Source organism: Fundulus heteroclitus, chromosome 1 (assembly GCF_011125445.2).
Source record: "Fundulus heteroclitus isolate FHET01 chromosome 1, MU-UCD_Fhet_4.1, whole genome shotgun sequence".
In the NCBI taxonomy this organism is placed as follows: domain Eukaryota; kingdom Metazoa; phylum Chordata; class Actinopteri; order Cyprinodontiformes; family Fundulidae; genus Fundulus; species Fundulus heteroclitus.
In genome coordinates, this window is record NC_046361.1 from 33,803,442 (window position 1) to 33,827,638 (window position 24,197).

Here is a 24,197-nt window from a genome sequence, read left to right on the forward strand (position 1 = left end):
CTCCATCTTGTGCCTCCATAACGAGCACTGTTGCACTTTTCATACCCTCTAGCGACTTTTTATCTTCAAAAAAGCGACTAGGAACAAATCTACCTGCCTTTCTTTTTATGTGTTACTGTTGAATTTACATCCTCCCTGGATTAAAAAGCGGGACATAAATATGATAATAAATAACTGGACTGATCCTGTCCTCTATTGCTTCTGCAGCATCGGGTTTGGGCATCGCTCAGTCAGCACCTTGGGTCAGCAGCTCAAACTGATAAGGCTCTGACCCGCTGGGCTCCACAAGCTTCCCTCAACCTCCGGGGAGGAGGGGGGTGAGGAATCCTCCGCCTCAAAGGACCGAACCATGCCATAACTACATCTCCTTGACTTAATATGGCAAATCAAGCTCGTGCCTGCTTCCTCCCATCCTGAACACAGCACCCTCATCTCCTGTTCCTGCGTATTCTCGCCCACGTTGATGGAGTTTTTCAAATTTGTCTGGGGGCGGGATTTTGCTTTTACATGGGGGTGAGTTACACCTTAAAGGCTAGTTTGTATGAACTCAAAAAACACCAAGATTGGCTTCCTTCATCGAGGCATACACGATACGCCTTTTGTTAGGCACTAATTTCAGAACCATCTGAAAGAAACTACAGTTTAGTTTGTAAATAGAAACTTTAAGGCTGAGTGGTTTAAACCATCAAGGGTCTTTTTTTCTACAACTGCAAAAGCTCCTGTTAAGTTTACAGTTACCCTTTACAGTTGATTTCTCCATGGAGGTCAAAACATTCTGCGTCGATATAATGTTAGTGAACTTAGTATTAAAAGAGCAGAATTTGAAGCATCAGCTGCGCTCAGGTGCAAACATTGCATACCAGCGTACAGTTTATTAATGCGCAGACAAGCGAAACAGGAAAAAATAAGGGGATATGAGCATCCTGTCAAAGCTATACATTTCAATCCGCTAACCAGACAAGCTGCTTGAAGCATCCAGCAAGAATTAATGTAATCTGCACCACAGACTGGCTGCCCTGCGGAGCCGGCATCCAGAGGGGGAGGTTTCTTTGGAGTCATGTACATTCTCCGAGTGGTCCTTCTTCTCAAGACAACGCTTTTACATACAGCAGTTTTGGACCAACAGGACCACGGTGTTTACTAAAGACAAATGAAACAGAGAACAGTAATCAAACACCACAAAGTAATTGTCCTGACAGTTAAGACCTGTAATATAGGAAAGCAATGAGCTGAATGAGGGAAGAAAGTCTTCCAGCAGGATAGGCTGCTGCCAAGGATGAGATCCAAGACAGAAAGAAAGGCAAGAGAGTTAAGTAAAAAGCAATAACACAAACAGCCACAGGAATAAACCCTGATGTTTTTATAGTACATTGTATTCAGTATTCTGTGATGGTAGTGCAGTAAAAAACACCTTACCAGAGCTAATCGACTGAGTATCTAATCCAATGAAAAGCATGCAGTACAGCACTCTATGAAGAGTTTTCCTTTTTCAACTTAGCTCTTTTTTTTTCGGATGATGTTTCAGTTAGCTAAGATACATCTGTAGACCGTATGACTTCCAGCAGAAAGGAGGAGGCCTGCACAACCTTTGTCTGCTGATTTTAATGATGTGGCTGATCTGTACATTTTACAGGGCATTTGGTAGAAATAATACAAAGAAGAATATCTGCCAAAAAAGGCATCATATTTTTTATTAGACATTAGTGTTCTTGGATATTCATTTCCTTACCGAGAGTGCTACATCCTCGCCATCATTTGCCGCCCATTAGATAGGACTGCTCCTCCGAGAGCTGTAACCCACCAATGATTGGTCAACATTTCTGGTTACATGTATATATGACAAGGCAGACCAAGTAACAAGAGCTGATCCTGCTGAGACCTCCTGTGTGCCTGTAACCTGAGGTCCAAACAGGCTAACAGGAATCACCCCCACCACCCAGTGCACCTTTGATCACAAAACACCCCAACAGATAAAGTGCCAACCACAGAGCCATCCATGCACCCCCCACCACCCTACAACAATCCCAGCTGTGTTGCTTTCACAAAATGAAACAAATGTTTATTCACCCTAGTAGGACTGAATCAATCGCAGCAACTTTGGCCAGAATAAATAATCTGGCTAAGGCTCACAGCTGGAGTGTACCGCAGCCTGGTTAAAGTTTAATTATATAAAACTCAGTCCCGTGGCAAGGTTTGAACAGGCACACCCTCAACGTAAAGGTTTACTTGCATTTAATAAAAAAAAAAGAATTCTCCAGTTATAATAAAACCATGCAGTAGGGAAGCAAACACTAAATCAATTTACTGACATCCTTTACAAAGCCTCCTGCAACCTCCAGTCAGGAAGGATGGTAAGCCACAAAACGTCACTACTTCAAAGGCTGGCTATTCGGAGTACTATAACATAAGAATGGAAAACTGAGTGGAAGGAAAAGTTTTAACCAGGGTCCATTCAAGAGTTTGGTGGAGGTTTTAGGAAGCCGTGGACTGGGGCTGCAGCCGGAGCTTCAGGAGCAACAGGGGTTACACCTGTAGCATTCCTTGTGCCGAGCCACTCCCTAAGCCAAAGATGACATCAGAAGGGTCCGACCTGAGGTAAGTTCAAAATAAAACTTTATATATTTATTAAAAACCAAGCTCTTCCAGTTTAGAGGAAGAGTGGAGAGGCTCAGAAGCCAAGCTGCTTGAGGTCCAGTAGGAAGTTTCTACAATCAGTGACGATTGTGGGAGCCATGTCATCTGCCTGGGTTGGTCCACTAAAGTCCAAGTCTCAAGTCCAATTTTTTATGCAATCACATGCACATATAGCAATATTTTCAAAAGCATTATGCATGCGTCTGCTGATGAGCTTTATAGTAAAACTAATTTCACTTTCCTGCAGGACCTTGGCACCTGCCCGTAATGTCAGAATTACCCGTTTTTTTTTTACTTGAAATTAAATATCCATAAACTCCTTAATTTATAAATGCAGGAAATATCACTGTATGTTATAAATCTATAGAACACATGAGTTAAGCTCAATTACTGAAATAAAAAAAAGATTTCAATAATATTCTGATAATATTGAGATGCAATGCATCTGAAGGGATATTTGACACAGAGAGCTCAGTCTGACCCACAGAGGAGAACCTTCTTCTCCTTTGCTAATAATAGAGGGCATACAAAAATTTCATTATTCTGTAAAGTAGGGATGGGTATTGACTTTCAAGAGTAAACATTGCAATACTCAAACAGGGAAAGAGGAACTTAGTTGTGCCAAATGAACATCTTTTTAACTTTGCTTAGTTGCAAGCCTTGCTGCCAAGAGGTGGCGCTATAGCGCTACATTGTCAGTTAACATAATATTGTTGAAAAAGACCGACTGTACCGCCACGAGTCACTACAGCTCTGTGAGTGTTCAGTAAAATCTGTGGGTTTTTAGTTATGAAACAAATGTTTTAATCCAAAAGCCTCCATCAACGTTCTGTTTGGAACAACTTCGCAAAAAAAAATCAAAAAAAGATTAAGAGCAAAAAATGCCAGGAAAGGCTGTTTATTAACTAAAGCTGCATTTCCAGGTCTGCAGATGGACATCGTCTCTAAGGTGATGCAGATGAGAAAATCGGTTTAAAAATTTGAATAATTGCCAGTAAATTGTAGTGTCATTTCATCTTGAAATGCCCATCCCTACTTCAAAACGCACAAAACTCCAACATGCAGCAGAAAGAAAGCTCAGACGGGAAGCAAAGACACATATTGGTATTGTTAAAGGCTGGGCTGAGGAGAGACAAAATAAGACAGATGAGGAATCCCTGAGACAAAATAGTGTTAGTTTGCATAGATTGTTTAAAAATTACCGTTTCTTTCTGTAGAAGTAGACACCAATGATGCAGCCACTGATAATTATGATAACTGTTTTGATGAGAAAGACATTGAGATGTTTGAAGTTGATTACTTTTGTGCATGAGTTTTTCCAAAAGTGTAAAGGTTCCCACATTACTGGGCACAGTTGGGTAGGAAATTAAAAAAAAAACTGGTAGAAAAAAATGTTCTACCAGTTTGGAAGAGATGCTCTTAATCTATTTGAAAAGCAAACACTTAATATCATCTTTTAAATTATTACATTTAGGTGCATCTAGGACTGAATAAAAAAAGCTTTTTATGAGGATAGGAAAAAAAAAAAAAAAATCAGGTCAAAGCTGAATGTTTTATCAGGATCATGTCCAAACCCAAAGTCAATATCTCTAAGAGACAATCAATGTGTGTTTAAGTGTTTTTAGCAATTCAGAGACGTTCTACAGCAGCACACCTATTCCCATGAAAATATATACATACAATTATAGCTTTTTTGTTATCTTAAGTAATATTTTACACTTTAATAGTATCTCCCAACAGTACTTATGGTGATTTCTACACAGCTGCTGTGTGAACAAACCTAAAATAAAAATAAAAAAAATTAATAAAAAAACAGGGGTTCATTTACGTTTTAGGAAATTTAGCAGCCTAATGCAAAAAACAATACAATAAAAAAAAAACAACAGTAAATGGGATAATTCGTTAATTATGAAGTTATAGATTATTTTTTTGTTTATTTGACCCTCAAGAAACTCCATAATCTGTGGTATTACAGCTACGCTGCTCTTCTGACGTCACACTACTTTTGATTAGGCTTCGCATTATCCCTGTTTACTGTAAGCACACTGCTCAAGGACCAGGCTAAACTTACCGATCAGAGCAATAATCGCTGGTGAAAGGGAATGTCCGTGGCCTATGGACAGGCAGGAAATAAGAACAAAGACGAGAGAGATTAATTTTAGGTTACGGCTTTTTTTTTTTTTTACACTTTACAACAGGCAAATCCAGTATTACAACATTTCCTTTTTTATTGCTCGTCTCATTTAGAATTTCTACATTTCTATTTAACCGTATGTACTCTTGTGCGATGGAAGTCAAATTCCTTGCTTGTGTGCTGAAACCTTCCCACTAAAGTGGCTTCTGATTGTTCAAGATGACATGCAGAATTACAGCCATAGGAACACTACTGACATATAGTGGCTGCTTTTATCATAAAGTAAAACATTGCTGGCTTTTGAATTGTAAAAAAAGAAAAGAAAACGGAGGGAACCTTTCAAGACTATACGCATAAAACAGCCAGATGGAAATCCAGGTTGGTGGAAATCCCAAGAAGATAAATATTAAACAAGTTCACGTAAAATAAAAGCGCTCAGGATTCTCATTGTAAATAAAATATACTCTTGTCCGCATCACCACTGTCTGCAACCTTCCTTTAAGAACCAGCATTAAACTTTCAGAAACTTGAGCTGTAGTAGTTTTATCTGTTGGATCACAAGAGCTTCTGGTAGAAATGGTTCTGGAGAAGATTTAAAGCTACATTATAGCTCCCACACTAACATCCATCCTATCTATGTCAAATCCCCAAATAAGAGAGTTCTTTTTTTTTTTCCCCCACAAGGAACCTATAAATTATCCCGCTTTTTACCTGAGGGTGTTGTTGTGGTGGTGGCAGCAGTACTGCTGACAGTCGTGGTGGTAGGTGTTGTTGGGTTTTCTACGATAACAAAAAGTAATAATAAAAAGAGGACATCAGTGTCACTGTACCAATAATTTCTGACATTTAAAAATAATGATCTAAGCTTTATAGCCCGGAGATCAGCGTGTGAAGCAACAACTACCTTATTGGGCAAAAACAAAACAAAAAAACTCAACTTTTAAACTTTGAAATCTTGAAAAAAATAAGTCCAACATTTTTTTACTGGGTTCTTCCAAACAGAAAGGTCCATCCCACTCCCCCCCCTCAGTAAAACTACCGAGCCTACTCCTCTCTGCCTAGACCCAACAACGAATAAAGCTGTACGTCAGGAACAGGAAGTCCTGTTCCTGACGTACAGCCTTCTCTGCACTGCAAAAAGGGGAACTAAAAGTGAGGGAAATTTTCTTGAAACCAGTATATTTTTCCTTGATTAGTCCATGTAAATAAGATTATCTGCCAATGGAATAAGATTTTTGCACTACAAAATAGGAACATTTCATCTCCATCATCTTATTTCAAGTGCAGGATGTCTTATCTTCTTTTAGGAGTAAAAATAGTCATTCCATTGGTAAAAAAAAAGTCTCATTTAGCTTCTCAAATCAAGTAAAAATACACTAATTTCAAGGAATTATTGCTTACTTTTAGTTCCCTTTTTGCAGTGTGTTCTGCATTACTGTCAACAAAACATTTCTCATTCACAAATGTAAATTACCCAATTAATAAAAAAAAAAGAATTACAAAAGCAATTGTGGTAATTGTTTTTTATTTTCTACCAATGTAAATAATTAAATACATGCAATGATAGAAGCACTAAATTTCATGAGCAAAAATAAATAATATGATTGAACTTGACTTTGTAAAGTGCCTTGAGATGACATGTTTCATGAATTGGCGCTATATAAATAAAATTGAATTGAATTTAATTGAAGTGGGCATGCTTTGGGTGATCGTTTTAGCTGCAGTGGATAAAACGTGCAATAACCCAAAATTTGTTCTGTTCCATTAAAATGAGCACAAATGGCAGAAATGGCTTCCTAATCTCTCCGCACAAAATCGTTTAACAAATGGATAGATTCTGCTATTCAACCTTTTCTTTGATTAAAAAAAAAGGGGGAAAAAAACTTTTTTGCATTAGCCTTTTCTCATGTACTAAATATTTAAAAAGCTTGACTTACTTTTGCATTTTGGTAACGATGGGGACCACTGACTGGCTAAGTTGCACGTCACGGTAGACGGTCCTTCCATCGTGTATCCAGGTTTACAGCCGTATGTCACCTTAGCATTGTGTCTATGTGGAGGCCGAGAACCACTCTCGTACTGACCATTTTCAATCACAGGATCTTTACACTCAACATCTTAAAGAAAATGAGAGAGACATATTATTTTAACTACAGCAGTCAGTCATAATTATGGTATACAACTTGAGACAAAAAAAAAAAAACAAACAAAAAAAAAAACAAAAAAAATAAATAAAAACACCTACAGACACAGGTTGGAGGGGCAGGGAAGAAATTCCCGTCTTCAGAGCAGGTTAATTCTTTCGGTCCATTAAGTACCAAGTCTGTGTTGCAGGAGTATTGCACAACATCTCTGTAATCATAGGAATCCTTCACTGGACTGAATGTGCCATTTACAATCCCTCCTGGTGTGGCACACTGCACAACTGCAAAACAAAATGCACTTTTTTTTTTTTTTTTTTTGGACTCGAAACATATTTCAAAGACATTTCAAAAATAAAGGGGAAACAAACAATTGTTTTGTCAGCAGAAGCAAAAACTGTTCAACTATGTAACAACACAGCCGAAGACAAAACTTTTATTGTATTTTTAATGTTTAATAAGAAAATACTACAGCCGACAAATCAACTCTCCAGAGGCAATGAAAGCACTTCTGTTTATTATTAATCCACCGGTTTGTGTATCAGTACGGAGCCCCTCTGGTGACACACTGAAAAAACGGAACTAAAAATAAGATGTTTGCACTTAAATTAGGAACAACTCATCTCTATCATCTTATTTCAAGTGCAGTTTGTCTAATTATCTTATTTTAGGGGTCAAAATACTCATTCCATTGGCAGATAATATTATTTACCTGCTCAAATCAAGGACAGATACACTCATTTTAAGAAGATTTTACTTATTTTTTTATCTGTTTTTGCAGTGCATGGACAATTTTTTTTTTGTTGAAGATGTTAAGTTGTGGCCACGCATTACTAAGTCGTGGCCACAAGATAGATAAGTTGTGGCCACAAGGTATTTGTGAAGGAGCTCCTTTATAGTGGTGTAGGATACATTCATTGAATATGGAGAACATAGACTTGATTTCATTTTATTTCAACCTTGGAATGAACTATAATGACATCCTGCCATCTCTTCCAATTAAACACAGAGTAGTAATAAGCAAAGCTCTCAACTTTCACGCACTGACCGCGTGACACGCAACAAACCTCGGTCTAAACTCCGCCTTCTGCGGAGCTGTTTCAGCTTGTTTCACAGCTTGTGGCCATCAGTAAATATTCCTGCTGCAGATCATGTTAACAGAGCAGCAGGAAGAGCGATCAGAGTTATAAATAATTTTGGTTTTAACCAGTGGTGAAAGTAAGCCGGTAGAGGGAAGTGGGGAGAGCGGCTGCCAGATAAATCCTTCATTCAGAACCAGTCATGGCTGCACGCTGGATCAGAGAACAGTTCTGCTAACCAGATCCAGTCTAAAAAGCCTCTTATTCTTTGTCAGGGTGCTGTATGCATGCCTGGGCTGGGTACTGCCTTTATTTCCTCTCCTTTTTCCACAGGGGGCGGCTAACGAGCGGGGAGGCGCCGGTCTCAGGTGATCTGCGTTCCGGCATCAGCGGGGACGGTTCTTAAACAGGCGGCGGTCAGAGCCTCATCGCCAGAGTGTCAGCCTTAAGTAGTAGGACTCAGTAGGCCAACGTCTTTCTACGCCTTGGAAAGCACCTAATTTCTGTCTCCCCGTTTCCCAGGTGGAACCTGCCTCGGATCCCGCACCGGAGAACCTCTTGCCTCGGCTGAGCCGGCCCGCTTCAGCCACTTAGGAAGAAAACCTCAGAAAGTCCCCAGTCATCCTCGCAAGTCTTGGCATCTACAAAGCGCCGATCAGCTGACAACCTCCCTGCCGCCGCCCCCGCGCACGAGTGACCGGACCCTGCCCAGCCCCCCTCGGACTCTGTCAGCCACCGCACCTTCTCAGATCACCAGAATCCAACCGACAACTCCGCTTGGCAGCCTCCACGTCTGCTCCAAGCAACAGCAGCTTCTCAGGCTTTGGTGCCCCGCAGCAGCCGCTCACTCCCCCGGCGAATCAATCATATCACCGCGATTACCACCTCCCGCTGTTAGCAGACGTCCGGAGGACTCGCAACACGTCTTGAGCTTTATATTTAATAAACTTGTTAAACTCGGATCTCTGCCTCCTCAGTATGTTCTGTATGTGGGTCAAAAGACTCGGTACCATGACATTCTGTTTATAAGTTTCGTTCTAATAAACAGGCATGCTGCCTTGCGCTTGAATTCAGATGCGCAAAATTATGTTGCATGTAATTTAGGTGCGCACTTTTAAGGGTCATTTTAAGGAACTTGTAACAGCGGAGCTTCAGCTCAGATCCATTCATCCTGTTCCCTCTAAAGGAGCTCTTTACAGTCTTTATTTATGCATTTTTCCCACCACGCTGTGCACCAATCGGGGGAAAATCTCACTACCTTACCGCCTCAATCCGGTATTATTATGCTGATACCAGACTTTACCAAAAGAGTCTTTTTTTCCCACTGTCACTTAGCGAAAAATTAGGCTGTACAGTTAATCATCGCATCCCTGGATGCACTCGTGTCTGCTGAACATCAAGCTCCAAGGCAGTATTTATCTTATCCATCTCGTGGCCACGACTTACTAATGCGTGGCCACGAGATAGATAAGACGTGGCCACGCTTTGCTAATGCGTGGCCACGACTTATCATCTTCAAAAAAAAAAATAATTCTGTCCATGTCACCAGAGGGGCTCCGTATATCAGTGACGGTGCTCATGTAACATCTTTACATCCCGTCATTGTGCCAATCCCTTTTTTTCTGGCCACCACAAGGACAATTTTGACCCAACTTTCAATAGTGCTGAATATAGATGCAAAAAGTACACACAACATTTTCTGAAAAAACTCTGCTTTGCACGCGGCAATAAGTTTGCTAGTGTTTTAAAATTTAAAAACACGGCCACTGTTACAAGGTCGCACCCTAAAACTCTCTGCTCTTCAACAGTGTTACTCGTACCAACTACTTCACATAAACTTTAAAAGGATTCTGTTGTTCCATAATTTTTCCGTTACTCTTCAATCCCTGAATCTGAAATTCTGATTATAATAATCACAAAAAGTATTTTAAGTTTAGTAAATGAATAAGACTCAACCTAGGAATGCTGATTTGAAAGGAGCACTCTTCAGCAATATCTCATTCCATAATTCAACCCATATTCTGACATGCATCATTGTATTACCCTTTTCTGATGTACTAAATATTTAAAAAGCGTGACTTACTATTGCATTTTGGTAACGATGGGGACCACTGACTAGTTAAGTTGCACGTCACGGTAGACGGTCCTTCCATTTTGTATCCAGTCTTACAGCTGTATGTCACCACAGCACTGAGTCTGTGTGGAGGCCGAGAACCACTCTCGAATTCAGCATTTTCAATCACAGTATCTTTACACTCAACCCCTTAAAGCAAATGGAAAGAGAAATATTGTTGTAACTACAGCAGTCAGTCCTAATTAGGGTATACAACCTTAGACTATAAACAGCACAACACCTACAGACACAGGTTGGAGGGGCAGGGGAGAATTTCCCGTCTTCAGAGCAGGTTAATTCTCTTGATCCATTAAGTACCAAGTCTTTGTTGCAGGAGTATCGCACAACTTCTCTGTAATCATAGGAATCCTTCATTTGACTGAAGGTGCCATTTACAATCCTTCCTGGTGTGGCACACTGCAAAACTGCAAAACAAAATGTTTTTTTTTTTTTTTAGACTTGAAACACATTTCCGCTCATTTCTGTTTCTTATAAAATGAGATTAATCACCAACCTTCACAAGTTTGCGGCCTGCCCGTCCATCCCTCGACCTCACATCTGAGTACTGCAGATCCCCCGACCGGAATGTAGCTAACCAGTTTGGGGGAAAACAAAAGCAAATATGTTTAATTTAGCAAATTCATTCAACAACGCTAACTGACACACAAACAGAACCACTTTGATTTCACAGCAAAAACTTTAACCTGGCAGATTTCTACAGATACATTTTCAGAGGACACATCAAAATGCATTTTAAAGTGTTATTAATTTATTTTATTTTTTTTTAAAAAGGGAGAAAATTCAGAAACAGCAAATTAAAAAATGCTGCCACTTATCTACAACAACCAAGAGGGTTGATTATCAACTAATCCGCAAAACCTAATTTATCGTCCACACATTCATAAAAACAGATGTTTTGGATGGGGATTTTTCTTAGATCCTAATGCTTCCTGATAAATTTTTATTTTTATTTTTTTATAAAAGAATACACAAGATACCAGGACAAACAACAGATAACAGACGCTTTTGGCTTGTTTTACATATACCAATCATTTATACTTTACTGTCATTGAAATAAAACCGTGCTTAAATTCTAATATATTTATATTATATATATTAATAATAATAATAATAATTAATTAAAAAAGACAAAATGTGGGGCCATGTGTCCAACAGCAGTTATTCACTAAAACATCACCGTGTCTGAGGTTGCCTCAAGGACCAACCTCTGACACAGCAACAACTCCACAAGAAAGCAGGAGAAAAGTTAATGAATCAAAGTGCTGCAATTGCAAAGTCTAGACCTCAGCAGGCTGTTATACAGGGGCAAGGCTTTAAGAGATATGTGCATTAATAATTGCATCCATATGTAATTCATTTAAAGCAATCCAGTAAGACAGGCATGAGCAAAAATTGACACATAATCACTTAACACTAAAAGGTTGATGCAAATGACAATGACTCCAAGTTGTTATGCTGAGATTATTCTACAGGATGGTGGATAATGGATATTTTTTCTAAAGGTTTCACTATTTACATATACAACAGGCATAAAAGACAAAGCGTTATAATTGTGCTACTAACCCTGGTTTACACTGAACCCTAGCCGTATCACCAAACTCATTCCCGTCTGTATATATAATTTCACCGTTAGTCACTTCTGTAAGAGCGCCACAGGTCTTCCCTGTAACAAAAAGAAGAACAATTACACTCCTAAACTGCGATTAGTCGCACATTGCCACTGAAAAGATTATATGGCAAAAATACGGAAAATTAAAAAGTAGCAAATAGATTTTACCAACCTAAAAGTGCTCCTCTATTCTAATTTACTGAAATGTTTGACTTTTGAAGGTACTATAAGTTTAAATCGTCAGTGAAATAATTTTGCTACTGTCGTTTGTAGAATTGTAAAGTGTAATTAGATGATATTCACTCTCGCATCTCAGCCGCACAGCACTCCACTGGCCAGCAGTGCATGTGATCTTTGAAGATCCCCCAGCAGGTGTGTAGCCAGGATTACAGGAAAAAGCAACAGTGGCTCCATCTTCAAATGTTGTGTTGAGAATGTATGCAGGTTTTAAATCCATGTTGGGTCCTCCGGAAGGTTTAGAACATTGTTGAGCTGCAATTTTGTGTTTTAGAAATCATATAATTAGTGAAGAAAATAGGCGTGCGGATTGAAAGCAGCTGAATTACTGGCAGGTTGCGCATGCTCAGTGTCCCTGTTTGAACTCGCCTTGAACACTGACGGCAAATAAGCAAAGACTGCTGAGCAGAAAAAGTGCAGCGACCCCCATTGCAGGATCTGGAGCGGTAACCTGGTGAAAACGGACTCTTTTCTGGAGAAGAACAAAGACAAGCAGACGTAAACAAGAAAGAGATTTAACCAAAACGATCAGCCATCAAGGTCTAAATCACATGCAAACAATGACAGACGTGTAGCCTCAATTTACGCATGTCTGACCGAAAACGCAATGGAAACACAAACTACTCCATTAAAAACATCTTTACGTCTGCCTAAATTAAAATGTCATCATAGTTTTTTTTTGCTGAAACGAGAAAAACACTGATAATAAAATCACCAAACAGCGACATGCAGGTCATGCTGTTTACCGTCTCGTTTACAAAACATGGTGTGGGCGTTCATGCGTCGCTTAAACAGCGGCTTAACTTAATCCTACATTAGCTTCAATCTTATTAGAAAGCATGCCGAAGTCCCCAAAATGTCTATTAGGTGTCAAAAATGTGTTCGATAAGGTCGCCAGAAAGTCCGCATCTGTTATAAATAAACAAACATTTATATTCGATAAAAATCGCACCAGGTTCGGCAAGCCAGATGGGAGCTGGCCGAACAGACATTAAAACATAACAGAAAGAGACCAGAGATGACTGATAATTATCATTATTTACTCACTCATAGTTTAAACCTAGCAGATAAATGTAGCTATTTTAGATTCGGACTTACCAATGTGAAACACAGCTGGATCAGGCACAAAGAAGGAATGTGGCGTAAATTTCCTGTTTGGTGTGTCGCTTCTTTGCGGAAGCAGAGTTGCCAGATCTGACTGACTGGGCCACATAAAACCCGTCCACCATAATAATCACCAGCTCAATCTCAACCTCTCTTGAAATTCGTCCTAAACACTTAAAACTACACCCAACAGAAATGGTCATAAGTATGTGAGCCCATTTCCGTCACTCTGATGTAATCGGTATGGAAGGCCGTTTTTGCCACTCTGATGAAATGGGCTAGTATGGAAGGCCATTTCTGCCACACTGATGAAAATAAAAGTTTTATGTCATAATTCTGAGGTAGCTTAGTCATAATTATGAGATAGTATATCATAATTATAAGATAGCTAAGTCATAATTATGAGATAGTATATCATAATTATAAGATAGCTAAGTCATAATTATGACATACAACTTTTTTTTTCTGATCAGAGTGGTGGAAAAGGGCTTCCACACAGAAGCACCCAGCTTGCACTAAATACAATTTTTAAAAAAGCACAAGCGGTCCAGTTTTATTTTTAAAGCACCATTTCACAGCATGTAATCTCAAGGCACTTTACAAAGTCAAATTCAATCAAATCATCCAGACAGATTGGTCAAAAAGTTTCCTCTCTAAGGAAACACAACAGATTGCATCAAGTCTTGACAAGCAACATTCACTCCTCCTGAAAGAGCGTAAAGCCATAGTGGACATTGTTGATGGCTTTGCAACAATCCCTCATACTGAACATGCATAAAGCAACAGTGGAGAGGAAAACTACCCTTTAACAGGGAGGACAGCTCCAGCAGAACCAGAACCAGTGCGAACGGTCATCTGCCTAGACCAACTGGACTGTGGTGTCTCTGCATTTGTGGCCAGTGGCACCTGGCCACTTACCTGACTCCGCCAGATAGATTTGCTCCGCATATCCATCTGGAAACCTTCCGTTGAAGTAATTTTGGGAAGGGGCGAAAATACTGGTTAGCTGATTGGCCTATGTTGGTGATAGACGGGCCAAATGAACCAATCAGATTCGTCGTCGCTCGTAACAGAGCGACGACGAAAACACAACCACAAGCCAAGCTACTCTTGCTGCTGCAGGTAAAGGCTCGTTAGCTCAGCAAAGAAATACTCTGTAATTCCGATAAAACTTGCTCGATAGCCACGCTAACGCTAGTTTCATCGGCTGAAGCCGCCATGCTGTTTAGACTGAACTGACGCGCTTCCCGTTGCGTCACACCTCAACCCGCCTCAAAGCCAACGCTGATTGGACGTTCGTTTGGTGAACGGCTCCAAATTTTCTTCAACGGAGAGTAGCCAGACTGATCTGCGAGTGAAACCTTGAAAGCTCGCGAGATCAGGATGGTCTCACGAGGCTACCTGGCCACACCAGATGTAGCTGTGGAGCTCTATGTTTGCAATAATCAGTGGGACTTGATTGTTGTTTATAGGGTAATATTGTAAAAAAGACTGATTCCTTTATGAATAAAATTCTGTTGGGAACATTTGTGTCTAAAATAGCTAAGTCTGCCAGAATACTGACAAGCTCAGTAGGCTAAATCCTCTTGAGCCGCCTTGATATTGGGCTGGCCCACCAACTTTTGTTTCAATAATAGACATCTGAAATCACAGTGCGCATGCCCAACACGCTCTCAGTAGACAGCCGTGGGGCACAAATCCTCTGGCCCCAAGCTTGGATTGTCCAGCCAGAGTACTTGAAATGCACACGTTACGGTTACGTAACATTCCATCCCGATACATCAATTTGTACCTGTATGGTGGATGCAAAATATCAGAAGACAGACTTCTCCTCCTCTTAGCTAAAAGGAGTGGTAGAAAACTGCTAAAGTACAAATGTATAAAATGGTGAAATGGTTAGTTGACCCAAATGAAAATCAAACAAAAAATAAACAGAAGTAGGACTTAATACAACGATTTCCAGAAAATATAAGACCTGAGCATTTTATGAAAGTAAACCTGCACAACATGTCACACTCCTTCCAGCAATTTGCTTGAATAGAGCACAACAATAGATCTAACCATCCTACAGAGAACACAGCATGCAGTCTAGGAAATGATGGGTGTGCCACTGCTGAGTCAATTGCAGGAACACTCCTTTATAAACTATGCTGGTTTCTCTTAGGCAGTTTGCCATCTTTTGAGAGGAACAATGCCATGGCATTCATGGAGAATGAGGTAATACATAAACAATTTCCACAAATTTTCCACTTAACTTATAAGTCATAATTCTCCCACAATGCAACCTTCTTTGGCAGAAAACAGTTTTTCACACGAAAAAGTGATTCAATCTCCCTTTTTTTTTTCACAATACAGCCGCTCCTGCAAAAGAGGAAGCATAATTGAGTATACTGAGCATTGTATTAACAGGTCATCAAAAAAATTAAAAGTGGTGTCAACTTCCTGCTTGGAGTGCCACTACGCAAGGTTACTAGATCTCACGAACAGTTTCCAGCCTAAACACACCGTAAAACTCACCCACCTTACAGGAACATTTTTAAGTTGATCAACTAAAAATAAATCGGAAGATAGAGTGGAAATCTGATCAGTCTGGCAACACTACCCGGAAGCGGATGTGGTCAGAAGGGACACATTCTGAGTCTTGCAAAAACATCCCTCTCAAATGTGCAATGTAAATGTGCAGTTGGACGACAACAAAGTCTGTCCATGTCAGGATCCCAGGGTTTGGAAGAAGAATGGAGAATAATCCAATCCAAGCATACGTAAAATATTCTCAAGCGGAAGATGAGAGACACCAGACTTAATGCAGACAAGCTAATGGCTGACTTCCTCCATCCCACACTGATACGCCACTTTTTGCACACACACAAAAAGAAATCCCTGACCAAGTATTGAGTCGGTGCAGTGCTAGGTTAATGTAGAGTTTTTCAGTAGGACCACGTTTTTCTACTTTAGTTATTCAGAAAAAAAACTACTAGAAAAAACACTTGGACTTGCAATATTAATGTAGAGAGGCATTAGAACCATTAAAGATCCTAAGCCCAGCAACCAGCAACGACTCAGTTCTCCCTGGCTCCTTAAACAGCTTCCTTGTTTGCTTCGACTCCCCAAACAGCGGAAGGCCCAAATAAAATTTTGGGCCTTCTGCTGAATGTGTCCCTTCTGACCACATCCGCTTCCGGGTAGTGTTGCCAGACTTAGCGGTTTTCCATTCTATCTTCCGATTTATTTTTAGTTGATCAACTTAAAAATGTTCCTGTAAGGTGGGTGAGTTTTACGGTGTGTTTAGGCTGGAAACTGTTATTAAGATCTCCCCAAACAGCAGAAGGTCTGTTTGGGGAGTCATCTTCCTCCATCAGAGGTGCAGCATCAGCCCCTCCTCCTGCAGCTGCTCCAAGTGACCACCGCCTTAAAGAAGGTCAGCATCAACAAGGCTGCAGGTCCAAAAGTGGTGTCTGGTCGGACGCTAAAATTGCGTGCTGACCTGCTCTCTTCATCCACAACTGTTCTGCTGCCCACCTCACAAACACAGTGGTGATGTTTGCAAACGACACCACTGTGGTGGGTCTTATACCCAACAATGCTCTGACCTCTCCTGGAACGTGAACGCCTCCCAGCTTGTGACGAAGGCCCAATAACGGTTCTCTCTTTTCAGGAAATTGAAAAGGACTGGACTTTCCACCAAGCTGTTAAAAAACATTTACGATTTTGCCGATTAAAGTGGAGCCAGAGCGCATCCATCGACACTCACGATGGATGCGTAGAGACAGTGGCTGGAGTTGAAAATCTGAACTTTTGTGTTTTGTCACGTCACGACAACCAATCAGGAACTGGATGTGGCTGCGACATGGGGAGGGACTGCTGAGGAGACAAAGCTGTTTTCATTCAACATGGAGGAAAAGCTGATAATGGCGGTCTGCGGTCAGCTTGAGTTGTGTTATTATTTCTAATAAGTCCAGAAAGGAGCAAGACTGGAGAAGAATGGGTGAGGAGACGTCATTAGTACTGCTGCATTTCTGGCTTGTCGTCCGCCATGAGTGTCAACGTTGTTGCTGACTTCACAGTCGGTGTGAACGCACCATAACCAATGTTTCTACTTTCCAAAATTTTAGAAAAATCTATATTTTTATAGAAAAGTAGTAATGTCTATTAGACCAAAACGTGTCAGAAGTTTAATGTCAAAACTCTTTAATAAAGTGCTGTTAAAAATAATCTTTTCCCTATTAAAGATTTCTATGCATCCTTATAACACTTAAACATTTAAGATTATTAAGCATCCATCCATTAAATAACAGGGCAGAATAAACACATGTAGGTTTTTCTCTGTCTTCTTTTAATTACAAAAAAAAAAATCTACAGTTTCACCATTGTCTCCACAAAATATAAAATCTGACATTATTGTTTTTAATAAATAGCAAGAGCAAACTTCTTTCAGATTACCTTCAATACAGATCTTTGTGATCACAGTGAATACTTAAATCCCGAGTCTAAAACAAATGATCATCTATGGTTACCACATAGACAAACACTGCTGCAGCGTAGGAAGGAAACAGAAATTCACTAAACAGAAAAAAGGTGTCATGTTGTCAACGTGATTGATCGTCATCCTGAGGCAAACACACAAAAACTAACAACAAAAAAAGTGTTTAACATTGCTATAAAGATAATTTAAAACTCACAACAGAAGTTTAAATAAACCTGAAAACACAACGATTGGGTACTTTGCATTCTGGCACACGTGATACACCTTTTGGTAGACAGTAATTTCACAACGGTTTTAAAGAAACTACCGTTTAGTTTAGAAACAGAAACCACTCAGCCTTGAAAGGTTGAGTGGTTTGATCCGTCAGGGGTCTTTTTTTTTTCCTACAACAGCAAAAGCTTCCATTAACTTTACAGTTACACTAAAAGGTGAAATTTCTCCATGAGGTCAAAAAATTCTGCGTAGGCATATTGTTGGTGAACTTAGTATTAAAAGAGCAGATTTTTCCAACCAATAATTTAAGACAGTCTGGGTAGATTGGGCCTGAAGCATCAGTTGCGCTCAAGTGCAAACATTGCAGATCAATTTCCGTTTAATAATGCACAGACAAGTGAAACAGAAATGTATAGCTTTGAGAGGATGCTCATATCCACTTCCTTTTTTCCTATCGGCGAAACAGACAAGCCGCTGAAACAACAAGCAAAAATCAATGTAATCTGCATCACAGACTGGCTGCCCTGCAAAACAGAAATACACAGGGGGGGTTTCTTTGGAAGCATGTACATTCTCCAAGTGGGCCGGTGGGGAGGGGGGAATCCTCTTCTTAAGACGACATTTTTATATGCTGGAGTTTTGCATCAACAGGACCATGGTGCTTACTAAAGACAAAAGAAACAGAGAAAAATAATCAAACACCTTCTAGATCATGTACTACACCTGACAGTTAGACCTATAATATAGAAGACAATGAGCTGATTGAGTGAAGAAACTCTTCCAGCAGGACAGACTGGTAACATGCAAATGGGAAAGCAAAACAGGGCGGGAAGTATACAAAAATGTAAAATACAAACTGACACAAGTTTAAACTCTCAATGGAAGCAAATGCTGATGTTTTTATAGTACATTGTTTCAGTAAGACTTACTTTGACGTCGCCCACCACACCCCTTCAGCATTCTGTGATGGCAGCAGTGCAGTCAAACACGCCTTACCAGAGCTAATCGTCTGAGTATCTAATCCAATTAAAAGCTTGGAGTATAGCAGCAACAGTGGAGTGAATCTCTATGAAGAGCTTTACTTTTTGAGCTTAATTAACTCAAACGTCATTGAAAAAAGGTTTCAGTTAACTACGATACATCTGTAGACCACATGATTTCCAGCAGAAAAGGGACCCTGCACAACCTTTGTCTGTTGATTTTCGGTGTAGCTGATCTGTACATTTACAGGGCATTTGGTAGAAAATATACAAAGAAGATTACATCAGCAGTCTCGTCATGATTCAGGTGACCAAGTACTCCACTCACACAAAGCAATAGCTTCTAACGACCCAGGAGAGTTTGCATCTGACTTAGACTGTGCTTGGGAGGATGGAGCTCCATGTCCTTAAAAACAGCAGAGCACCACCTGCAGGTTGCTCAAGTGTGAGCCACCAGAATTGACAAAGACTCCTGGATAGGTGTCAAAACGTCTTCAGAAAGAACTGAGCGACACTCCGGTTGCCTCCAATTTAAGCCCGTTTGCTGTTGCAATGACCCGGATAACTGAGAATTTGCACAGGCAATACAATTCTAACATGGTATGGCGTTATACAATAATTTTTGTTCAACATACCCCATTTGTTGGACTATAAGGTGCATTTAACATCCTTAAATTTTCGCAAAAATTCAAAGTCTCTGTCAGGAGGACAGAGTAGTTGTTATGTTAGAAACACTGCCCTGTTTCTAACATAAGGTTAAAATAAACTTTAGTGTTTTATTGAATTAACTTACTTGGTTTATTGTTGCTAGCGAGTACTCCTGGCGCAGGCTGCCTTACATGAATGCATTTCTAGTTTAGACATTACAGTCAGGCAGTCTTGCAGACAGCTCAGGGATTCGATAAGGTACACAGTGTACTGTAACGCTCTGAATAACCATTGAGCGGGGCAGCTTTGTTTCTTACCAAAGTCGTACTTACACATCACAGACCCATCTACATACACCCCCCCCCCCCCCCACACACACACACACCACAGCAGTGTACTTTTACATGAAGATGAAAAAAAATAAAAAAAATTTCATCTCAGCAGGACTGAATCAGTCTTTACTACTTTGTCCAAAAAGTAATATGGCCGTAACACAGCTGGAGTGTATTATATTTATTGAAAAAGCTGTATTTCAACAATTAAACACCTTCTTAACAACGACCAGCCGCTTTGACGTATTCCAGTTTGGCTTCCGTGCTCACCACAGTACAGAGACCGCCCTCTGTGATGCCTAATCCTTTAAATGAATTTAGAGTATGTGAATGTGAAAAAATTGATAGGCCTACGCATGTTCTAGGCTAAAAAATGTTTTAGTAATACAGTAATAATAATCACTTGATATCTAAAGCCCAATATATACACTAGTAATATGTAAAATTAAATGAAACAATATTTTATTAATCACATGACGTTACGATTGTCATTTACCCTTAATGTTTTACTTATAATTTTATATAAATAATTTAAGACACAACATCAGCAGTAGTTAGTCACTGGTAGGTTATTTGGTTTAGGGTTAAAGATAATAAATAATGAATAGCTAAAACTCCTCAGATCTCCTTCAGCATCCCGCTTCCTCCAGGACTAGTTCTAACATTATCTAAAAACATTTGCATCTCCATAAACTGGAAATGCAAACTCTTCAATAGATTCATTACACAGTGACATGTTTTCTGGGTTATTCATTACACAGTGACACGTTTTCTGGGTCATCAGAAAATTTGAATAGTGTGAAAGACAAATTTAAACAAGGACATTTTAACAGACGCATCATGGCCATGTGATTGTTTACAACATCAGGTGAAGACTGCCAATTGGACTGTTCATCCTCCACAAGGAGGTTAAGCCACAAAAGATCATTGCATTGCAAAAACGTTGGAAAGTTAAGTGAAAAGCCATGTTGACAGAAGGTCTGTGGGAGTACATTATAGATAAACCCTGCTAAATAGGACAACATCACCGTCTGCTGAACCTGCAGTCAGCAATAAGAGTAGCAAGGGCTGCACAAGGGCTGCACAATTAATCGCATTTGCAATATAATGTAAACGCAATTTTGAAATTGCAGAGGTCTGTAATTTTTGGCTATGTAACAATTAATGGATAAGACGCGTCCTTTAGATGTCGGTTTGCCTCCACATAGAAGGGAAGACAGTTGCAGCAGTGAGATAATCTAATTTAATTACTTGTTTTAGAGGTTATATAATCATACTTTTGGTTTTACCAGAAACTTTCAGGAATATCACCGTAGCATTAAGTACCAGTCAAACTGTTTAATACATAGACTTGTACGTTGGTTGCAATTTATGTTGAACAAGTATTGATGCCCAACTTACAAAGCTATTCTCTTGAACAAGAATATTTTGATTAATAAAAAAAACAGTTAAATTTCCCGTTTTTAATAGTCCTTGTTTACAAACCTCTTTATCTGTAGGCTATTTTTGTTGCTTGTGGTTAACGCAGAGAAAATTCTAAATTAAATCGCAATAATGCTTGAAATATATCACAATTTAGATTTTTGGCAAAATCTTACAGCCCTACAAGGGATTCTCCACGTGTTGGTAAATTACATTTATTTGGTGATTGGGCAGAAACTGGAAGTGACATTTCTGCTATTAAAAGCCACCAGAAATCTAACTAAAACCATAAGATTGCTTCTCACCTACATTTCGATATATTGCTCAACATGATGAGTTGAATTTGAACATCTTAAGCAGTTTGGAAATGTTTTTTTTTTTTTGTATTAGCATTAAGTTAGCAAGACATGCTTTGGTTTCATCGTTATTCTGTAGGCCATCAGGTAGTTTGCACTATGCTAGAGGAGTTGCACTGTATGGTTTGATACTGGTGCGTCATATACTGTGTTCAAGGATAAAACATTTGTTTAAAAGTTTGTGATTTAAATCCAGCATACCTTTGGTTACGTGTGCACATGATTTACTGTGAAGGCCTAAATGTGTGCTTAGAATTTCTGTTTATTGAATACAGAAGTTGTAATACAGAAGTTGTAATTTTTTATGTGTTTAGAGTTTAACCGCGCTCTGTTGGGACGGCGTACCCTGTCAGAAAAGCATATCAGAAGTTGATTTTTATATATCTGTCAATGTAGACTATTTTATTGAAACGGCATACCTTTGTGAAGCGGTATGTGATGCCGCTTGTTAGAAAATGCCGATTAGGAAGGCCAATCTTTTGACTTGTTTAATCTGGATCAGTTTGGGGGAAGGAGCTGAAAGCTAATAACTCAATCCAACACCAGAGTGAACGATTTAACTTGCTAAAAAAACAAAAATAATTATAGAAAACTTCAGTGTACATTTCTTATAAAGCATTCATTAAGTAATGTGTAATTAATACACAATACTCATAAACCCCTTTTCAGACATATGCTGAAATGACGAATGGAATTTAACATGCACAGTTACACAGGTTTCATTGCCGCCCATGCACAATAACCAAGAGCATGCCGTTCAAATGGGTATGGTGAACTGTCAGAATGCCGGCTTGCCCATGTAACTCACTGGGCAATAAGCTATCGCTACATCTTCAAAAACTAATCCATGCATTTATTTTTAGTTGAACTGATTACTGCAACAGTGTTTTCACAGGTCTGCCTAAAAAGTGGATCAGACAGCTGCAGCTGATCCAGAACGCTGCTGCCCGTATCCTCACTAAGACTAAGAAAGTAGAGCACATTACCCCAGTTCTAAAGTCCTTCCACTGGCTCCCTGTATCTCAGAGAATAGACTTTAAAATACTTCTGTTAGTCTATAAATCCCTGAATGGCTTAGCACCTAAATACATCACAGACTTGTTATCAGTGCATCAACCCTCCAGACCACTCAGGTCTTCTGGCTCCAGCCTGCTCTGCAGAACCAGAACCAGACATGGAGAAGCAGCATTTAGTTCCTATGCTCCACTAATCTGGAACAAACTTTCATAAAACTGTAAAAATGCTGAAAGCTTGAGTTCCTTTAAATCAAGATTAAAAACACATTTGTTTAGGATTGCCTTTGATGGTTCTAGTTAAAATATTCACTGAAACATCAATAGTTTAAGTTTGTAGTCCAACTGTTTTTAAAATCAGTAATAATTACTTTTAGTTTCCATTTTCCTATTTTATTTTGTTTCAATTTTCCTAAATTTTTTCCCCAACTGCTTTTTTACTTGCTTTTATTTTCCTGTTTTAATCATGTAAAACACTTTGCATTGTCCTTGTACTGAAATGTGCTATATAAATAAATTTGCCTTGCAACCATAACGACTGATTTATGTCATTCACTACACTTCGCTCCATAGAGGTAACCTAGCTATAAATATATATGGATGGATAATATTAATATACACCTGAGAGTATAAACTTAATGTAACTAGTTTGTCTTTAAGATTAATGGCTTAATTTTTACCATATTTTCAGATTGTCTCTGGTTTATTAATGAGGTTAATTGGCAAGCTAGAAGTAACCTATGCTGTCTTTCCAGAGAGAGAGAATGTGCTGTGTTAAGTTTAATCTTTTTGACTGCAGGGATGAGTCAGGCTGAAACTTTTTAATTCTTCAAAATGGGGAGTAACAGAAAACATTTCAGAATCAACACCCTCAGCCAATGTTAGACTCCTCTGATGTTCTTTTGCTAACTTGAAAACAGAGAGAACTGCTCAGTGGTCCAAAGAACTTTTTTCAAATGAAAGAAAACTTTGTATTTATTAAAACCCGAGCTCTTCCAGTTTAGAGGATGGGTGGAGAGACTCAGAAGTTAAGCTATTTGAGGTCCAGTAGGAAGTTTCTACAATCAGTGACGATTTTGGGAGCCATGTCATCTGCTTGGGTAAAGTCAAAGTATCAAGTCCGATTATTTTTGTGCATTCAAATATATCCTGCGTTTCCTCATTGCGGCACAATAAAGGTTCCTTATACTTATTATTCTATTCATATTTAAGAGCACTGCATGTATCCCTCTACAGATGAGCTGTATAATAAAACTGATTTCACATTCCTGCAGGAACTTGGCACCTGCCCGTACTGTCAGAATTACCTGTTTTTTTAACTTATGAAATATTTATAAACTCCTTACAATATATAAATACTGGAAATATCACTATTTTATGAATCTATAGAATATCTCCCCTAAACTAGTTACTGAAATAAAAAAGGTTTTCAATAATATTCTGATTTATTGAGACACAATGTATTTGTAGAGATACTAAGGGGGAGCTCAGTCTGACCCACAGCTCTAAAGAGAACCTTCTTCTCCTTTGCTAATAATATAGACGCCATACTAAGGCTTCATTTTTCTGTAAAGTAGGGATGGGCATTGACTATCAAGAGTAAACATTACAATACGCAAACAGGGAAAGAGGAACTTAGTTGTGCCAAATAAATGCCTTCTTTTTACCTTTGCTTAGT

The 24,197-nt window shown here is 39.2% G+C and overlaps 1 protein-coding gene across 1 annotated transcript in view; it reads right to left on the bottom strand.

The window, feature by feature from the left end:
• Window positions 1-24,197, bottom strand: part of LOC105935185 (complement receptor type 1) — a 132,585-nt gene that overhangs the window by 102,081 nt on the left and 6,307 nt on the right. Inside the window, exons 8-11 of the mRNA XM_036141486.1 lie at window positions 12,035-12,223; window positions 11,686-11,785; window positions 10,616-10,692; window positions 10,347-10,526 (exon numbers count right to left, since the gene is read on the bottom strand). Coding sequence (XP_035997379.1) covers window positions 10,347-10,526; window positions 10,616-10,692; window positions 11,686-11,785; window positions 12,035-12,223 — 546 coding nt within the window. The remainder of the gene's footprint in view (window positions 1-10,346; window positions 10,527-10,615; window positions 10,693-11,685; window positions 11,786-12,034; window positions 12,224-24,197) is intronic.